The 20,083-nt window shown below is 43.2% G+C and overlaps 1 protein-coding gene across 6 annotated transcripts in view; it reads left to right on the plus strand.

Annotated features, from left to right (window-relative positions):
• Tbc1d1 (TBC1 domain family member 1) overlaps positions 1 to 20,083 on the plus strand; it is a 214,895-nt gene that overhangs the window by 191,093 nt on the left and 3,719 nt on the right. For all 6 annotated transcript variants that reach the window (XM_076863854.2, XM_076863855.2, XM_076863857.2 and 3 more), the window contains 4 exons: positions 1,158 to 1,402; positions 3,285 to 3,444; positions 10,290 to 10,459; positions 17,291 to 17,464. In XM_076863854.2, coding sequence (XP_076719969.1) covers positions 1,158 to 1,402; positions 3,285 to 3,444; positions 10,290 to 10,459; positions 17,291 to 17,464 — 749 coding nt within the window. The remainder of the gene's footprint in view (positions 1 to 1,157; positions 1,403 to 3,284; positions 3,445 to 10,289; positions 10,460 to 17,290; positions 17,465 to 20,083) is intronic.

Consider the following 20,083-nt stretch of genomic DNA (forward strand, 5'->3'; position numbering starts at 1 on the left):
CCACATATGTGTCTTGTTGTTCTGCTTATGTTAAAGAAGCGGAGGCCAAGGTTCAGAGAACTAAATAGTCTATTCAGAGAAGTACGTGCCAGAGGTGGGAGATGGGTGGGCAGGGCTCCAGACTAGTAGAGTGGAACATTTGTTCTGTGAGCACTGGGGAGAATTTCATTACTTTCTAGCAGCAGAGTAACATAGACAGAGGGAGTATCTAGGAAAGAATTATTGGGGAGAGGTAGAGCAGGAAAGAAGTGACTACAGAACAGGAAAGACAGGACGTTGTCATACTCTTCAGTCACCTTCATACCAGCCCATCTGGATGGATTAACCGCTTTCTCAAGAAGCTGAAAAAACACATAAATTTAGCCCCCTCCTCTGCTGAGACCAAATAACCATAGATAACGTGTGGCCAGATGCACCTCTATTGACCTGACCTGTGTTCAAGCGCGCCTGCAAATATCCTATCTTAGCCAGGAGCTTTTATGCTCTCTGGAAACCCACCTCCTGTGTGTCACATTCCAGAGGGAGGGGACAAAAACCAGAAAAAGCCCCCACCATTTTATTTGAATGTCAGCTTTTGGTGAAGATAATCAGGATTTTTGAGACGTTTCTGTTATTGTTTTTAACTCTCTTCTGGAAGGCAACTCTTGGGTGAAAGGAAACACCCTCTGCCCGGCAGCCTGTTGGGGGACATGCCTGTGGTTGGAGTGCAGAAATGTGCGTGCAATGAGACGCCTTTGCCAGCAGAGTCCACGTGGTCTTGGAAAGGTTGACTGGGGGCCCTGTAACAAGAGAGTAGGATGGGGGCTCAAGAAACCAGGGCTGTCACGTTCCTCTTGAGAATGGAAGTTCAATGGTTTTTTTTGTTTGTTTGTTTTCTGTTGAAATGTAGACATTTGCAGGACCAAAGATCATTCTGATTTTTTTCACCTGAATCACCACCAAAAAAATAAAAAGCTTGATTTATTGCTGATTTTTGAATTGCAAACATTATTCCAGAAACAACCAGCTGACCTTGTTCAGAGAGCAGAGGTGGTGTTAAAGGCTGATTTATGTTATGATCCAGCTTCTAAAGATTGTTGCTTTAATCTGAAGCACATTGCATTTCTGGCTCAGTAGTCTTTCTTTTTCATTATAATTTCTCTGTATTCTCTTCCCAGGGCGAACCTTTCCAACACATCCGTACTTCTCTGCCCAGCTCGGAGCAGGGCAGCTGTCACTTTACAACATTTTGAAAGCCTACTCACTTCTAGACCAGGAAGTAGGATACTGCCAAGGCCTCAGCTTTGTGGCAGGCATTTTGCTTCTACATATGAGTGAGGAAGAGGCGTTTAAAATGCTCAAGTTTTTGATGTTTGACATGGGACTACGGAAGCAATATCGGCCAGACATGATAATTTTACAGGTATAGAACGTTCCTTATGTCTTTAATAATAAAAATAAATGCTAAAAATTTGTGTTGTCCCTCTCATGTAAACCTAGGGAACCTTTCTAACACCTGTTAATCTTCTAATAGTCGACATTGCTGATAGCTTTTTCTGTGAGAGACATTGTTCCTTGTGCTCTGTAGACTTGCACGATGACCTACAGGAAGATACTATTAATTGGCTCATTTTGTTGATAGGAAAACTGAAACTCAAAGCAGTCACATCTTTGGGCCAGGTCACACAGCTAACAAGTAGCAGATCTGGTCTCTGCCTGTGAGACCTGCTTCCCAACCTGTCATCCAGGGTTCGGCTCACATGCCACGTCCTGGAGAAGCTCTTCCTGATCACTGTATGCTGTGACCTCCCTCTTGCACCCCAGCACACTGTCACATCAGCCTCCTCATTTCTTTGGCATAACATCTTTGCTGCCAGAAATTACCTTTTTTTGTTCATTTGCTCATTGACCTGTTTTCTGGCTTTGCTTGGTGTGTGAGCGTCATGCGAGGGGAGGTTGTGATAGTGTTGAAGCTGCGTCTCTAGTTTCAACAGTGGTACCCAGGATGGAGTGGGCGTAGGCAGTATCTACTAAACGAACAGGTCTTTCGAAGGAGGCCAGACAGAGCAGCATGTCCACATGCTGGGCACTGCCCTCTACATTTCAGAGTGAGGAAGAGCACTGGATCCTCCTTCGGGAATATATCTAACTGTTGCTTAAAATGTTGGAACTTGTGTTTATATGTTCATTTCCCAGCAGAGTTCTGTAATTTCAGAGCCTTAGAAAGTATCATTAGAGCCAAGGACTTTGAGAATACAAAATTACATGAAGATCGTTCTGCCTCGACCTGTGAATATGAACCACATGAACACGAATCTCGTAGAGGGATTGTTCCATCCACTAAAGATTTGACCCACAAAGCACTTTCCACACATTGTCAGGTTCTTCCTCCGTTCCCTTCATTATCTTTAATGTAGAGGAGTGGAATTTTTTAAATTTCCTATAATTCAGCATAACACACAAATCTTTCAGGGGCCAGTGGCCTCAGTTGATTAGACTTTGGCTGATGTTTAAGAGAAGTTTATTTTTTAGGCCTCTGAAAGTGGTTTTATTTTTCCTCATTTGGGGTAGTACATACCCAGCTTGGAGCATCTCAGTTGGATTGAGGTTATTGTTTCCTTAGGCCAGGCCATGGATTTGCTGGGCTGGCTAAAAAAACCCTGAGAGCCATGGGGCTGCTGGGAACTGGAGTGAGCTTCCTGCCAGAATTGTAACATTCTTTGAGGAAGGACATCTTGACTTTGGAGTCGAACTTTAATTGGAAAAAGTTATTCACCTTAAGAAAAATACTTAACTTCCTGTATGATCTTGCCCGGGATCTATGTATTCCATATGTTATAAATCTAAAAATTACCTTGTCCTGCCTTTTGTGAGTTCACAGGGAACTGAGTGAACACGTATGGTGGACGTCTCTGGAATTGTGACATGCCCTCAGTTTATTCTCAGCAGAGAGACTGGCCTTTTATTTCTAATTCACCTGCATCCGAGTTTCTCAAAGAATATGTATTCGTATAAGAATTTTTGAAATGCTAGCACAAGGCAGATGTTGAGATTCCCTTAGCCAAGGAACACAGAGGACAGTGAAAAGAGAGTATTAGGGTACTTAACACTAGTGTCCTGGGCCTATTCCCAGCCAGTGCCTCTTGCACCATGGTCCCCCAGGAAGCACTGTTGAAGGAGTTAATAGCTGAGGTCAGTGACTGCCTCAGCCAACTAGAAAGGTTAAAGTTAGGCATGAGGATGGGAAAGTTGGGGTACACAGCCCGTCTTGGATTCTCAGCACCTGTGGGCATCTGTCCCTGCAGATCCAGATGTACCAGCTCTCGCGGCTTCTCCACGACTACCACAGAGACCTCTATGATCACCTGGAGGAGCACGAGATCGGCCCCAGTCTCTATGCTGCACCCTGGTTCCTCACCGTGTTCGCCTCGCAGTTCCCACTGGGCTTCGTGGCCAGAGTCTTTGGTAAGCATTCTCCTGTGGGGCAAGAAGCATTTCTTGTCACTTAATCCTGGATCTGCTTGATTTTGTAACTGTGCCACTCATTAGGAGCAGGGTATTACTGACAGGCTGAGTTTAGTGAGGGTTGGTTTTGGGACTCCTGCATCCTGGATTTCCAGAAGCTTCCCTAGCTGTCTCTACCTTGAGAGTTTAGTCAGATTCCCCTCACAGCCCTATGTCTGTCCCTAAGGGAGTCCTGGTGGGGCACACTTGGCCAGGAGCCCTGTCTTTAGCCTCTCTGTCCCCCGCCTCTGGCCTGGTACTCTTTCTACGTTCCTTTTCTGTGTCCTCCTTCCCTTCTTTGCTCTCGCTGCCTCTAGCTCTTCTTTTCTCTAGTTACTTTGGAAGACCTCTCCGTCAGGATCTGAGACAGCTCTGTGGGTGACTCTCTCCTCTTCTACCCTGACACCTCTCACACCCACGGCTGTGCCCTGCTGTGACCTTAGGTTGTCTGTGGGCCAAACCTACCCTTTTCTTGATTTTACTCTTTGAAAAGCATGGGAGTTCATGGGTAGAGTCTCACAGACTCCTTGAGATAAGCAGGGACAAGGGCCATCCTTTTGCATATCGGGAACCTGGTGAAATACCATGAGCACAATCAGTTCCTGTACGACTTATTTTTCCCAATTTAAAATGAAACTAACATTTTTGACAATTCAGGTTCTATTCACTTATTTTTTTATTGTGAAGGAAATGTCCTTTATGGAAAGTCATTTGATAGTTTAAAAACATGTAATCTTATACTTTCAAAGATTTATTTATAGATAAATAAATAGAATTTATTTATAATTCTATAATAGAATTTTATAGAATTCTAAGAACATCTTTATAGAATCAAAGAACATCTTAAAGGGAATGTAGAGAAACACTGATATTACTATTTTAGGTGTATTTTGTAAATTTTACATATTATGTAAAAAGTCAGGTATGGTGACGTACCCTATAATCCCAGCTCCTTGGGAGGCTGAGGCAGGAGGATTCCAAGTTCAAGACCAACATGGATAATTTAGTGAGACCCTGTATCAATAATAAAATAAAAAGTGTTATGGCTTGGTGGTAGAGTGCTTGCCTAGCACACACAAAACCCTGGGTTCCATCCCTAGTATTGGGGGGGAAAAAATTACAGATATTAGATCTCTAGCTGTGGCCTTCAGTTTTTCTTGTTGTTTTGTTGCCAGTGATTTTTGTGGTGTTTTTTTTTTTTCTTTTTTTACTTTGGATAAATTTTAAAAAATACATCAACCCACTTTACTTATAGTTTCTCATAATTCTGTTTTTTAAAAAATTCATTTATTCTAATTAGGTATACATGACAGCAGAAAGCATTTTGATTCATTGTACACAACTTTGGTTGGACACAGTGTAGCGTCACACCATATGTGCAGTCATACTTGTACTGTGGTAATGATGTCCACAATTCTGTTTTTCATACAAGGTCACAAAGAGGACTGAAGATTGAGGGAGAGAGGAGAGAATGCCATTTGTTAGTTTGAAAATAGCCCAGGCACTGAACTCCATGGTTTGTGAAGAAAGTCCTCCCCAGGGAGCTGGGCTGACCATCAGCTGGAGGTGGAGGAACTGCATGGTGGCCACTGAGTCAACCCTGCCTGTGGACCACTGCTGGAGCGTCTGCCTGCAGGGAGTTCTGGGCTCTGGGGAAAAGTCTTTCCTTAGGCTGCATAAGTAGGCAAAAGACTTGAAAAAAGAAGCAAAGAGCCCTTCTGTTGTGAAATAATTTAGAGCTCTCTGAAGCTCCTTCTAGAAATGAGTTCATAAATAAAAGCTGAGGAGGATGTTTTTCTCTGTTGAGGCAGTGGTGGGTTTTGGAGTTTCTTATGCAGTATAAAGGTGCCAGTGTTGCCTACTGGATTAAGTGGGTTCCTGTCTGGCTGATTGAGGGCGCCAGGGATTACAGGCAGCCATGGGAGCTCAAGGAAGCCCTGTGCTGTGACGTCACTATGCAGACTCTACTGGATGTTTTCGCATAGTCCTTATAGCCTTCAGGACTTGAACAATTTAGTTGGTTCCACCGAAAAGATGTTTTTTAAAAACCATTTCTAAATACAGTTTTGGTGACTTTAACCCTGTTTGTTGAGCCCCAGGTGGAAGGTAGCTTAGTTTTAAATTCTGAAGCCTGCCATCCAGACTCTCATCTTTTTTTGGCCTGGGGCCCATTTTATTATAAACCTTTAAGCCTGGATAAACCCTAAAAACAAACGGACCTTTGTTGACTGTTCGCTGTTTTATACATCAGTAAAAGATTCTCCACTTGCATCAGCATAGCTCACGTGGGAATTATAGGTCACTTCAAATTAAGGAAATCAAGGATTTGCTATCTGAAGGGCAGCTACCAACAATATGTGTGCCTCAGCCATGCTTGGTAGTCACTCTGGTTAGCTGTCATCCTGCCTGGTGCCACACCGCTCTCCTCTATATGTTTCTGGTTGAAGGTTAGCAGGGCCTTGGGGAAAATGCTTATTCTGTTCACCTTCTGACCACATCTTCCTGTAGGGAAGAAAAATCCAGAAAATAGAGCTGCTTACTCCTACTGGTGGAGGAGGCTGCAGTGTTGGGCTCCTAGTGTTTTCCTCTAGGATGTCCTGCCAAGGAGATGACGAGGTGGTGGGGCATGAAACTGAGGGTTTTGCATAAGCCACCTGTAATGCATTGCAGGCTTTAGTGAAGTTTTAGGACAAAAATAGACTGGGAAAACAAGTATGTCTGTATGACCAGGAAACCGTCTGGCCATTCAGGCAATGTCATGCAGTGACAATGAAGTGAGTTTTTAAAAATCTGTACAGTAAGCTGGGTATGGTGGTGCATGCCTCGTAGGTGGTAATCCTATCTTCTCAGGACACTGAGGCAGGAAGATAGGAAGTTCTAGGCCAATATGGGCAATTTGTTGAGACCCTGTCTCAAAATTTAAAAAAAAAAAAAAAGAGCTGGATATGTAGCTCAGTGGTAGAGCTCCCCTGCATTCATTCCTCAGTACCAAAATGACAGAAGGAACGAATCTGTACAGTTGTTGTCAGCCTTCCTGACAGTTGTTGTCAGCTCCCCATCTGCTCCTGATAGGAATGTGCCACAACCAGAAGGCCACAGGCTTCTGAGAGAAAGTCAAGGAGAGGGGTTAGCCTGGACAGAGACAGGTGGCTGGGAAAGAGAATACCACGTGAGTCCACAAAGGAAAATTTCACTTTGAGATCACAGGATTGTAAGTAGAGGTCCTGTATGCTGGAACATGGGAACTGTTGCAGCATCTCTAAAGGGAAGTAGCTAGTGGAATTCTCAGCGAATAATGTGCGAAGTTGTGGAGTCAGCCTGATTTAACATTCCCTCAACTTCTTATGTGTTTCTAGGAGGCTTGAAAAAACTGAGAGGAAAGGGGAGGGACAGGAGGAAAGTCCTATGGAGAGGGATGGACTGCAGGTTGTGCCTGGGCTGCTGCAGTGCCGCTCGATGCCTCCAACAGTTCTCTGCATTCAGTGGTTTCCAGTGAGGACTTCAGTGCACCTTTCCCAGGACATTACTGGTTTAGAAAAATCCAGCATGCAAATGGATATGGATATGGATTGGAAGCCACACAAAACTAAAATACTTGGGGTGAAGCAGTGGGGGGATTATAGTAACTTATTTTACAGCTATTAAAAAATTATCTTTAATTTCTAAAATTTCTAGAGTGAGGGGGGAAGTACTGATTATGTAAATATGGAGTCTCTCCCAAATGCCGTCAGATAGATTTAAAAAAAAAATTTTTTTTAGTTGTAGATGGGCATAATACCCTTATTTTATTTATTTTTATATGGTGCTGAGGATTAAACCCAGTGCCTCACACATGCTAGGCAATTGCTCTACCACTGAGCCACAATTGTAGCCCCTGTCAGATAAGATTTAGGAGCCAATTATCCCATGCCAGTTGAGGGGGTCTTCCTTCAACCCTTTCAGCATGTTCTTTCATCAGGTACCCAAATGAAGTCCTTGTTTAAGACCTACCCAGTCTACCAGAAGCTTCTGGGCTGAGGTGGGCACTGGGAGCAGGAGGTGTGGGAGGTGTGAATGGAGCATTCACCTCGACTGGCAGTGAGTGTTTGAGAGCCTGCTGGCAGGAGCCAGTAGGCCCCATAAAAGGCACCTTTTCTCTCTTAAGCTAAGGAGCTCTTGCCGGGATGAGACCCAGAACCTAGATGTCATTAGCGTCACCTTCTTGCCAAGGCACTGACCCATTCAGAGCAGAGGTAAAGTGGGCAGTCGTGGAAGGCTTTACATACCTTGACCAGAGTGGGAGTGGAAGGCCTTGATGAGCTGGCTGTGCACCCCACAGTCTGCCCCACATACCCAGTGTTCTTCCCCCTACCAAAGTGCCCTCAGTCCCCTGCACAGGAGGAGCTTCTCTCATATCTTCCCCACCTACACACTGCTCAGGATGTTACTGCCTGACTTCTCACCCAGCAGTTCCCACTGGCTCTTCAAGCACTCACTTTTCCTTGTCTTTCCCCGTCTACCAAGCCAGCATGCATTGGTGTCTCTGCAGTTCTTCTTTGTGCTTTTGTTCATGGCTAAATCCTCAGTGCCTGATAGCAACTAATGCTTAAGTTGAATTAGAAGAAACTCCTCAGGAAGAATGCTCCAGAAAGTCTTGAATAATATAGGAAAGAACCTTTCCATTTTATTCCATTAAATGCAAACAGACCCAATAAAATACACATGACCAGGGTTACTTTTTTAACATACCAATAAAAAGACAAACACACAAACACTTCTCCAAATTTCCTTTCATTTTCTTCATACAATCCAAAAAGGTCCTAGTTTAGAATTGTAAGAAGCACTGTCTTAAGTCTTTGTGAAAACCAAGATTCTAAGGATAAGAAAGTCAGAAGACCTGTTGCTGACCTCAGAACCACCCATCCTGATTGTATATTTGATCATGCTCTTGAAAGCTCCCAGTAATTATCTCCGTTGGCTTAGATGTGGTGATAGTGCACCTAATTTTAAGGCACTTGTTCCTCAGAGACTAAAGATCCCAAGCCATAAGAAATCATTGATTTGACAATGAAATCCTTTCCCCAAGATCCTTACAAAAAAGGTCAATTTTTATTCTGAAAGAGAAATTTTTGTAAAGCTATAAAATGTTCATATATTAAAAGGAAGTTGTACTAGCTTAACCACTAAACTTCAAATCTAATTTGTCATTTTGTTTTTAGCAATATCATTTCTGTTTAAAAATGCATTTTGTAGTACTATTATAGATCTTTTTATTTTATTTCCTGTAGTGTGAATTACATAAATAGACCATATTTTTAATAAACATATTTGCTGGAATATTCTTCCATGGCACTGCCTCATTATGGATCGTACTTCCCTGAAGAAGTTTTCAAAGATCCCATCAGTTCTCTAATTGTCTTCGCAGCCTTGACAGCCAGCCCTGTGTAAGAAAACAAGGGATCTTACATCCCTTCCCATCCTGGGGCCACCCAGGACCGTCAGCAGCTGGGATGTTAGTGAAAGCTGTGTGGTACCCATGCTGATCAGCCATGGCAGGCTGATCTCAGGACTGCCGTCACCTAGCATAGGACCTGTCCCAGCTAGCACCAGCTCCAGTTGTGGTTAGGGCTTTGTGAAGTCACAGCATCTCAAGGGCTAACCTGATAGGTTCCCAGGCCCCTTGTTTCTGCTTTTTGCACTTTGGAGACTGCTCTGAGTTCCCCACAGGCAGAGCGGCAGTCAGCCTTTGCTTTGCTGCTGCTTAATAGCTTTTACATGTTATCAGACCACACCTGGAAAGGTGGCCTAGCAGGGATTCTCTCACCTCTTTTTTTTCCCTCAGTTTTCTTGAATTGACATTTACAACTGCTTCATTCTTTCCATTAGCCTGCAGCCAAAAAGCAAAAGAAGGAGAAAAAAAAAAAGAAATTCACTCTTGCCTCTGATTTTACTTCTACTCGTGTCTTTAAAATTGTATATTTTTTCTTATGCTTATTATTCCAGTTATTAGATAACTGGCCTGAGTTTAGTCACTTAATTACTAGTTGCTATGGCTATGCTTTAATCCCAGGACATGTGCTTCTCTTTGTCCAGTGGAGTCACTTCTCCAAGAAAGGGGGAGATGGCTGGGTTGCTCTCAACTGGTTGACTTGGCCCCTTGCCTGCCTGCCTTTGCACTATGTAATATAAATATAGGCGTTGTTATGATTTGCCAGTTTCTCTAAGAAAATATAGCAAGAACTTGAAAGTAGCCTTGACAAAGTTCTTTAGACTCCTTAGCGAGAAAAGTGTTTTTTTCATCCATTATTATGTTGAAATTCAGGATGCTCATTTATATAATGTGCTTTTGCAATGGTGTAGACTTTTTACAGTTTTTAGAGATCTTTTTAATCCAATCCCTTATTAGAAAACTGTTTTACTTATTCTATCTTAATTTCCATTAAAAAATCTTTCAGTTTATCCATTTAAAAATGTTTTAATAACTTCTTTAAAATCCAGAACATTCTTAGAAAAAATAAAAACCAATTTCTTTTTCTCAATATAACTTTTAAAGCATACTTGAATTTAAATCATTTTCAGAGTGGGGGAAAAAAAAAGATTTATATGAACCTGTGACAAAGTCTAAGCAGTGTGTTTATCTATTATTTTTATTATTTGCAGTATCGTCTTGACAACCCTATCTGAAATAGCACACTCTGAAAAAGGAAATAAAATTTGCAGTTTGGGGTTATGTTTCCTACCCTTCTGCTCTATGATGTGAAGAAAAGGAAACAGAGTGATATTTTGTCAGAAACAGGCATGACTTAACTCTGTTTCTGTTTTCCCAGATATGATCTTTCTTCAGGGGTCAGAGGTCATATTTAAAGTGGCTCTAAGTCTTTTGGGAAGCCATAAGCCCTTGATTCTGCAGCATGAAAACTTAGAAACCATAGTGGACTTTATCAAAAACACACTACCTAACTTGGGCTTGGTACAAATGGAGAAGACCATCAATCAGGTATGATTCAGTCCTGACCTTCCAGATACTTACCAGTTCCTGGGTCTGTAAAAACTTAAATTTCTTCTGAGCAGAAGCTGTTTCCTGCTGCTTTCTGTTCTGAAGAACATCTCGCATGGTGCCTGGCGTGTAGGAGGCACATCACAAATCTATGCTGCGTGATTAGATGTGTGTCTGGGTGTATATGCTGTGAGTGTCATGGTGAAATGATGCAAGGGAACTTGGGGGCAGTGTTCAGGTGTGGCAGCAAGTTCAAGTCATCAATAGTTGCTTTCATTTAAGAACCTTTGGCTCTAATAGTTCTCCTGAAATGCGTACATTTGTACAGTGTAGACTTTCATAAAATGAAGGATTTTTTTGTTGAATGGTATTAATTGAAATTAACTCTTTGATAGCAGAGTTGTGTTAGGGGCATATATTCTATGACTGTGTAGTTTTTTGTGCTTTTCCCCCAGATTTCAGTTCCACATCTGTGGCTGCAGTGCCTCTGGTTTCTTTCTGTGGTGGAGTTTTTGCTGTCTGAAATGGTGGAGTTTTAGAGGTGGATTTGGCTGAAAATTACAACTTGGCCAGATGGTAAATGTTTGGATTGGCCCTGGGAGTAGATTTCAGTTCTGTGTAAGGAAGAATCTTGCAGTAACTATTGCTGATAATGAAGGGCTAAGCAGTTTAGCAGAAGACAGTCCCCATCAAGTGTCCAGAGGCCAGGTGACCAAGAATGTGCTGGAAGAGGTTTTATCTCTGGGTCACTGCATAGTCAGCAGTCAGGCCTCTCCTAAGTCTAGAACCTGTTCCAAATGTAATGAAAATATAGAGCAGTCAGGTAAAAGCAAATAATAGAATGAAGTTTGTTTTTTTTTTTTTTTAATTCTTATTCTGGAGATTTCTTATAGTCCAGATGATCCAGCAGTTCCAGTGGATTGCATCCAGATGCAGTGTTTTTGATCTTCATTTGCTGCTCCACCTTAGGTGTTAAGCACAAGTTGGCCTGAAAAAGGAGAGTTTTCATACCTATTGTTACTTTGGACCTCTGCTCACTGCATATACCAGTGTGAAAGAGGATTTCCTTCCCACTCACACTGATCTTGAGCTAACTAATAAGCTCCATTCTTGATGTTATTTTACTTCCCTGGCACAATCCTCTGGAGGTGGATGGCTTTGGCTTATTGAGTCCTTGCTTTTTGCTAGGTTCTAGGGAATCTACACATACATATGATCTCATTCAGTCATGACCACATTCCTGAGAGGATGTAAAGTGGTTAATTTACTGGCCCACACTCAACTCTGCAGTGGAGGGGAAGGGTGGGGCTTCAACTTGTCTCATCTCAAATTGCTTTAGCAGCTGTTCAACATTCAGTGCCTCTGGGAGTCATTTAATTATGGAGCTTTCTTTGTTTTATCTGCATCCTAATACTGAACTATCTGCCTTTTGCATTATTTAATTTGTGTCATATTTATATTTATTCCCTTTTTATTTCTTTTTCTGTCTGTTTCATAGCTGCTGGGGAAAACCAGAGAGCCTTGCTTGCCTGGACCAAATCTTCATCTAGTGAGTGCCCACTGCCAGCTTGTCCTGGCTCTGGGACAGGCCTCTCAGTGACATTTCGTTTACTTTCTGGGTGTGGAACTCCAGGAAGAATCCCATTTCTCCCCTATTCCATAAAGGGTAGTACTTACCAAAAGTACCTGATATCCTAGTAGGCATCAGGTACTCTCTAAATGTTGGAAGTGTACAAATGGGAAGAGAAATTGTGGAGAGATGTACCTGATTTGTTTCAGGTAACTGTTTTGAATTTGGCATTCAGTGTTACACTGACTCCTTAACAAGTCTAGGATTAGGATTCCCATTTTATATAGTAAGGAAACGGGGCTTAGAAAGTAACATTTGCGGCACTGCATGCCTAAGGGCAGGGCTTACAGGGGCAAGGCCATGGGTTCCTGAAGGCTGCTGCTGGAGTCAGGTGAGAGAATCCAGGCAGACTTGGAAGAATAAATCAGGGTCATCCAGCACCTTGCAGAGTGGCAGGAAGTGTTTTAGGCTTCGAAGCTCACAAGGTCTCTGCTGCAGTTATTCAGCTCTGCCTTTGTAGTGCTGAAAACCCATCAACAACATGTGGAGGAATGAACTGGCTGTGTTGCAATAAAACTTTATTTACAAAAATAGGAAGTGAAACAAATTGGTTCACAAGCTGTGGCTTGCTGACCCCTAAGCTGGAAGATAACAACACATGCCAGAGGCTTGGAGTGGGAGAATGGGCAGTTCCAGGTCCCTGGGATGTTACAGCAGTCAGACCTCTCCCCTTCCGGGGGAGGGGGTGGTGTAAGGGTATAGGTTGCACAGAATCTGCAATGGGGGCCCAGGTTTTCATTTCAGCAGTGATTTTGGTAGAAAACAGATAAACCCTGCGTAGTCTCCTTGCCTTCTGTTTCTGCCTAGAACCTGGCATCTGAGTGTTCTGTCAGCCTGGCTCTCTCTTCCCTGCCAGAGGGTGCTTGAGTCTTGAGTCCTGCCTGGAGATCAGATCTGGGCATGGTGCAGTTCTTCAGCAGACTTAGAGCTGCCAGGCCTGAACCTGGGTGGTCCACGGGGTGGAGGTGATGTGTGCTCATTGCACGCTTCAGAGCCTGGGCCTTGAAGATGACAGGTTGCGGTGGGAAAGTAGAGTCTGGGGGGTTCTCTGTGACAGCTATAGCCCCATTTCATTATGTGCTCTCCCTATAGTCAGCTTGGTCAACATTCCAAATGGAAGAGAGACTTTTGGGCCAAGGATGGGGTTCTGGAGCTCTGGCTTAGTACACCCAGGTTGGGAGCAGCCACAGTGCATTGACAGTGCAGGTAGAAGACCCAGGGTCTCCGAAACCTCCATGACAGTTCCTTAGTGTGACCTTGTACTCACTGAAGAAACTGTCAGTTGCACTTAAACACTAGCATCTTCTGACCCCAGCCTCAGTTGGGAGGGAGAGCCTGTGGCCTCTTTTCAGCATCCTTTGGGTCTATTCATTGTGGCCCCAGCATTATCATTAGATCAGACTCTGAGGCCCACCCCAGACTGCTGAGTCAGAGTCTGTATTTTTTACAAGGTCACCTGGGGACTCACTTCTCCAGGACCATTTGAAAGCTCTATAACTTTTAAGAACTGGTCTCTTGCAATTGAGGATGAAATGAGATTTGGTAGGATGAAAGCAAAACCCTAACAAAGTTCCTGTGTTCAGAAGATATTGCAATTGTGAGGTGGCTTCTTCTGCCCCTTGGGGAGGGAGCCCTCCAGTCTTGGGCAGTTTGCACTATTGAAATGATTAGTTTTGTAAAAGGCCCAACAGTGCCCCACCAAGAGGGTGGGACAGTAGAGAGAGCATTTTACCACTGGCATTGTTTAAAATTGCTCACATGTGGTGGTAATAAAAGCAGACCAACTCTTAGTCGACTTTATTGTTTTTAAATTTACCACAGACAGTGCTCCCCTTGCTGCCGACACCCATGCCAGCTGCTCCCACTGTCCATTCCTGGTGATTGGGAAGCAAGGCCTGGGGATTAGGAAGATGGAAAGTATGTGGCTAGTTTTGCAGGCCACCAGAGTTAAGGCTTTTATTATACAGTGTCCATGAACTACAAAGAGAAACACTGTGTCTCCCATAGCAAATGAGCTAAGAACATAAACAATCCACTGAAGGGGAGAGCCAGTAAACACTTGTCTGGGAAAATACTTAGATTCATGCATAATTTAAATTTCTGTATAATATACAGTGCTTACCTACTAGATGACAAAACTGACATTTTTTAATGCCAGGATACAGCACCTAGGGTATTCTGTATCTGGCACATTGGTAGGTTGCCAGTGGCATTGTACCTTGACTGTTGTTTCCACTTGGGAAGCAGTTTGGCAATATGTATCACAAGCAGTAACATGTAAAACCTTTAACTCAGTAATCTCAGTTCTTGGAATGTATCCTTAGGATATAATCCAAAATATGGAAAGTCCATTTGTATAAGGGTATTATTTTGGAGTTGTCATTTATAATATAAAAATTTGAAAGTAACAAGATATCTAACACTTGACATAGTCATGGTACAATAAGTGGGTAGGACACATGAAGTCATTTATAATTATGGTTATGAAGACACAGCAACATGAAAGAGCTCTTAGAATATACTATTAAATGAAAAAAGTGAGAGAGGAAATTTTGTTTTTAACTAGAAAAACATTTATGGAAATAAGGATAAAAAGAAATAGAAGATGATGGGAGTTTTATTGGTAATTTTTCTTCTGTTTTGCAAGCTTCCTATAATGTAGCTATATTGTTATTAATTAATAACAAAAAAATGAATGGTTTATCTTTGTGACAAGATATTGAAAATGGGGTAATAACTAATCCATACTTTGGCAAACAGAAAAGAATGTTCCCTTTTCTCCTGTTCCAATTCTGGAACTTTCATGAAAACCTTGGAGAAACTGAGAGTCAGGATGGTGGGAAGGCATAGATCAACTCAAGTGCCGTCATCCTGCCGTGGACCCAGAAGAAAGATTACATTCAGAGGGGCCCGGTGCCTTGCAGCGGTGGCGGGATGGTGCTCAGGGAGTAGTGACCTATGCCAGATGGAGCTGAGCACTTGAGCGCTGCTCCTCCACTGCATCCCTGTCCCCGTCCTGTGGGGTTGAGCGTCTTTAACATTTCTCTTTTTTTGTTCAGGCTTTAATCTTAGGCCTTCCTGTTCTTTCTCTACCTAAAACTGGCACCAACAGTGTGTCGCTTGTGTCCTCTTAAGTGTGCAAGGACAAGGATCCCTCCTGCCACCACCACCCCTTCTGTCCCAAGTAATTTGCCTGGGGCTGAACACATTGTTCAGGAACCAGGATTCTTTCCCCACCGGCCACACAATGTCATGGTTAGGGATCAATTCTGGGGCATAACTGCAGAATCAAGGTCTATTGAGTGTTTTGGCAGTCAGGAGGTGGTGATGCAATTAAACTGAGGCGATTAAGACCCAGAGTGGCTCCTACAGAGGAATGGAGGCCTGGAGGAGTGTGCGCCTTTAGCCATAGCTGAGAGCCATTAGTCTTAACAGGACATCCAAATGTGTAAAGAGCCAGAGGTTTTGTTCCTGAGTTTTCTAGGTTAAAAGATCACTTAAAAATAAATTTTTGTGGACAAAATAAGTAATTGTGTTTATGGCACTTATTTAGTACCAGATTTATAATTACACAGAGGTGCCACAGCATTTTTGTGGTTTTTGCTTTTCAAAAGTTCCATGACGTGGCTTCCATTCTAGTTTTGCTGAGGCACAGTGTTGAAAAGTGGAGGTTTTGTGACAGGTGTGTGCAGCCAGGCATGTGCAGGGTGCTGTGTGAGTCATCTCATTTCATTCTCAGCACTGGTAGGTGGTGTCATTTGCCCCATGTTGGAGGCCAGGAACTGAGGATGGGGAGGTTAAGTAATGCTCTCAAGATCATTAGAGTTTCCAGTAGAGCCACCGTTTCAAGGCTGACTCAGTGACCTTGATGGTAACATGGAGGTGGTGATTGCCACTGACCTCTTGGTTACTCTGAAGGCCAAAGGAAATCAGTTCAACACAGTCCCCTTATCTCTCTCTCACCCACTTGATCTCATGGTCTCATGCATGATCTCTTGTAGTTTAATTCTTAGTCACAGAATGACTTTTGAATCCATTTAGTGTTAATCACTGTATTAAACTGAAAACCAGGAAGATGAAAAATTCACCTTCAGGGAAAATAAGATTATTGACAATTGTGACAAACTAAACCTAGCTTTGGGGGGAAAAATTGATACCAAGGGAGGTAGGTTAGCTTGGATGTTCACAGGGTGCCGTCAGGGGACGATAGCTTCCCACTGGTTTCTAACTTGTGTTCGAGTTTGCTTTGTAAGGAAATGCAGTAGAGGTAGCTCTGCTCTTGCAAAGCCTCGCTTCAGTCTGGAGTGTGTTCTGATCAAGCAGACATTTGCCTGGGCCCAGCGTGACTGCATTCTCAGGTCCACATTGGGGCCTCATCCCTTGTGCTGGGAGGCCCTGGCCCATAGGGTTCCTTGAGAGATAATGGGAAGGAAAGAGGTCATGCTGGGCAACAGCAGCATCTGTCTCCTGACTCCCTACCCCCTTGCCCTATGGAACCCTGTGGCTTTCTTGCCAAGAGAAAGTACAGATGCCATCCCTGAGTCACTTGTGCATGTAGAGCTCCATTTCACACACGTGGTTTTTTCATCACTACTGCTGTGATGGGGAGGGAGACAACTCAGGCATTGTTTCATATTTACTCATCTGTGTGGGTGGCATTTGGGTTTTGGCTCATTTCAGCATATCTGTGCAAAGGACACAGTTCTATTACTTAGCTGTTCTTGCAACCCTGAAAACCCAGCTGAGTTATAATTAAACTTTGACTTTGGTGACTGTGCAAATAGACTTCAGTTCTTTTGTTTTGTTTTGTTTTTCTCCCTTTAACCCATAGTTGATGTATCTAAGCTAATAGAATTTTCAGAGAAAAGAAGTAATAACTATAAATAAATTTTGGAAGTCTTTTTAAAACTAAGGTTTGGCTTTTGGAAGGTGAGTATCAAGAACTTGTACTTATTGTTACCTCAGAATTATTTCTGGATGCCTCTTCTATCCTTTCTTCCCAAATAAAATGATTACCTCTTCAGCATAGAGAGTTTTCCTTATTTATCATGCCTTGCTAAGCATATTGCTGAGCATGAGGAGGTGATTGATAGATGCTCAGTGACATAAGTGTGTGTGTGTGTGTGTGTGTGTGTGTGTGTAGACTTACATGTGAAATTTTTCTCTTATTTGGAGCCTGATGGCCTTTCTGTATCTAACAGGTGTTTGAGATGGACATCGCTAAACAGTTACAGGCTTATGAAGTTGAGTACCATGTACTTCAAGAAGAACTTATTGATTCCTCTCCTCTCAGTGACAACCAAAGAATGGATAAATTAGAGAAAACCAACAGCAGCTTACGCAAACAGAACCTTGACCTCCTTGAGCAATTGCAGGTAGAGCATATTTATTAGACAGCTTCCTGAACCATGGTGCATAGTCGTTCATTAACTCACCAAAGGCAACAGCAGACTGGGCTTTCCCATGACCAGAGGACCTTTTTCACCCTGATCTGTTTGTAGTTGGGATCAAAGGTATCTAAGGAGAATGGGTCTTTTTATCACGGAGCAGACATATTACCCTTGCTGAGGTCAGACAGTCCCAGGGCTTTCTGGGAGGCTTTTTTCTTACCCTTTTCGGAGAGACCCAGAGACAAACTTGGCTCAGGATGCTGTGGCACTGTAAGTCGAATGCCAGCGATTATGTTTAGAGTAATGACGAGAGCTGAGAGCCGTAACTGCCATGAGGGAAACAAGCTGGGTCTGCGGAGGGATGACAGGGGAGCAAAGGGACACGGGAATCTACCTAACAAAATTAACTAAAACAGTGGTCGTTACTTGTGAATCCTTGGGGTAAATGGAAGCTCCCCTTTGAAACGTCCATCTCGATGTGGGTGAGGGCCTAGAGGGGAGAGGTCACAGGGCCTGTGCACATAGGGCTGAGGTGCAGCAGCACTAAGGCACAGTCCAGGCCCTGACCCTGCCAGACGTGGAGTAGCCCCACCCACACTGTCACCTGGGCAGACTGTTACCACTCTGTCTTGTTCCCTCATCTGTGTGACAAGGACAAAAGAAGTCCTCGCTACAGAGAATAGCTCCTTTGTCAGATGACATAAAGTGGCCATATGTTCTGCTTTTTTTTAATGTCATAAATGGGTGAATGCTGTCATTGTTCAGGGATTATTTTAAGAGTATTTTTAAACTTTTAAGTTGCTGTGGAGAAAAATGGATATTTTCCTTAAAATATGTATTTTATGGAGTTACTGGGCTGTGGGTAGAATAAACTTTCCATCATGATCTGAACCTGACTGTTCTGTAGAAAGTTCCTGCTTTACAGACTGGAACTTGGCTGTGATATGAGAAGGGCCAGCATTTGAGATCCTAATATAGACCAGCTCTTGTCTGAAAGGCATTTATCCCAGCAGACCCTGGTAGATGTTTGCTGAACAGGAACAAACAGAAAATACTTTCCTTAACCAGTCCTAACTACCAGTCACATTCTGAAACATAACTTATTTTTCTCTTCAAGAGTGAAAATGTGCCTGTATACACTGTCCCCAGAAGTCTGAGCTATAACCCAAAGGGAGGTCTCGGGAACAGAAAGCCTCATCTGGCCTGCGAGAGTACAGTGCAAGTCACAGTACAGGTGACCATTCAAAATGGCTTCTGAGCCAATAGCATGTCCCTGAAATATAATGTGACGGAAATCCTTGAAAGGCAGCTCCCATTTGCACTGGAAGCATCTGTCTTGTTAAGACCAGCGGGACTCACATAAAAGGCTCATTTTCTTAAGCTAATGCCCAGGTGGTTTTTGGTGATGAAGAGTGGGAAACCATCTGATACAGCTTCTGACCTTTAGAAAGGTCAGGGAGTTGAGAAAAAAAGATGCTCATTCCTCAAGAAAGTGGTGATTGGTAACTATAGATGTTCTCTCTGGAATGGTCTTTGTCTTGACCTAGTGGTTCCACACTTGTGGGAAAATCATTCAGGATTCCTGTTTATGCCAGTGTTATGGTTTAGATATGAGGTGTCCCCTAAAAGCTCATGTGTGAGACAATGCAAGAAAGCTTAGAGGTGGAATGATTGGGTTATCAGATTGTAAACCTAATCAGTTGTTAAGCTCCTAATAGGGATTAACAGGGTGGTAACTATAAGTAGTTAAGGTGTGGTTGAAGGAGGTAGGTCACTGAGTGTGTGCCTTTGGAGGTTAATTTTGGCCCTGGTGAGGGGAGCATGCTCGCTTGCTCTCTGTCTGTCTCTCTCACTCTGCTTCCTGATGCCATGTCTTGAACTGCTTTCTTCCTCCACACCTTTCTGCCTTGATACTCTGTCCCACCTCAGGCCCAGAACAGTGAAGTTTGTCATCTGTGGATTGAGAATTCTGAAACTATGAACCCCAAATAAACTTTTCCTCCTCTAAAATTGTTATTGTCAGGTCTTTTGGTCACAACAGTGAAAAACCTGACTAAGACAGCCAGTCACCACAATTACTGAGTCCTGGCTGTGCTGGGACCACCAGGCTGAGTGGGACACTACAGCTCTTTAAGAGTTGGGCTGGGTTGTGGTATGTTAGTGGGGGTTTTAGGTGTAGTTTTTCATCCTCTCTGGGACTATCCATCTCACATGTGGGAAGCCTGCCTCCATTTTGTACAAGAAAGGTGTCCAGTATAATCCTGAGGTTTTATGTGTAATGCACCCCCCCCACACACACACACACACACTGCCCATATCAGAATTGACCTATTTCTTAACTTGGTTCTGTTCATATGGTTGATGAACATACCATAGTCCCTTTTTGTTTATTTGGTAAACATATAGGAATGTGTCTAGAAGCTAGAGGTGAAGTTCTTCAGCCTGTTTGCCCAGTAGCACTTCCAATGACGACATGGACATGCCAGACAGTGCCACATGGCAGTGCATGTAGATTTTTTCACTATAATCAGCAACTACAAGCTCTTGAGCACCCACACTAAGCTAGAGTCTATAGGATGCCAGATCATGTGAGAGAAGACGTGA

Source organism: Callospermophilus lateralis, chromosome 8, assembly GCF_048772815.1.
Source record: "Callospermophilus lateralis isolate mCalLat2 chromosome 8, mCalLat2.hap1, whole genome shotgun sequence".
Classification (NCBI taxonomy): Eukaryota; Metazoa; Chordata; class Mammalia; order Rodentia; family Sciuridae; genus Callospermophilus; species Callospermophilus lateralis.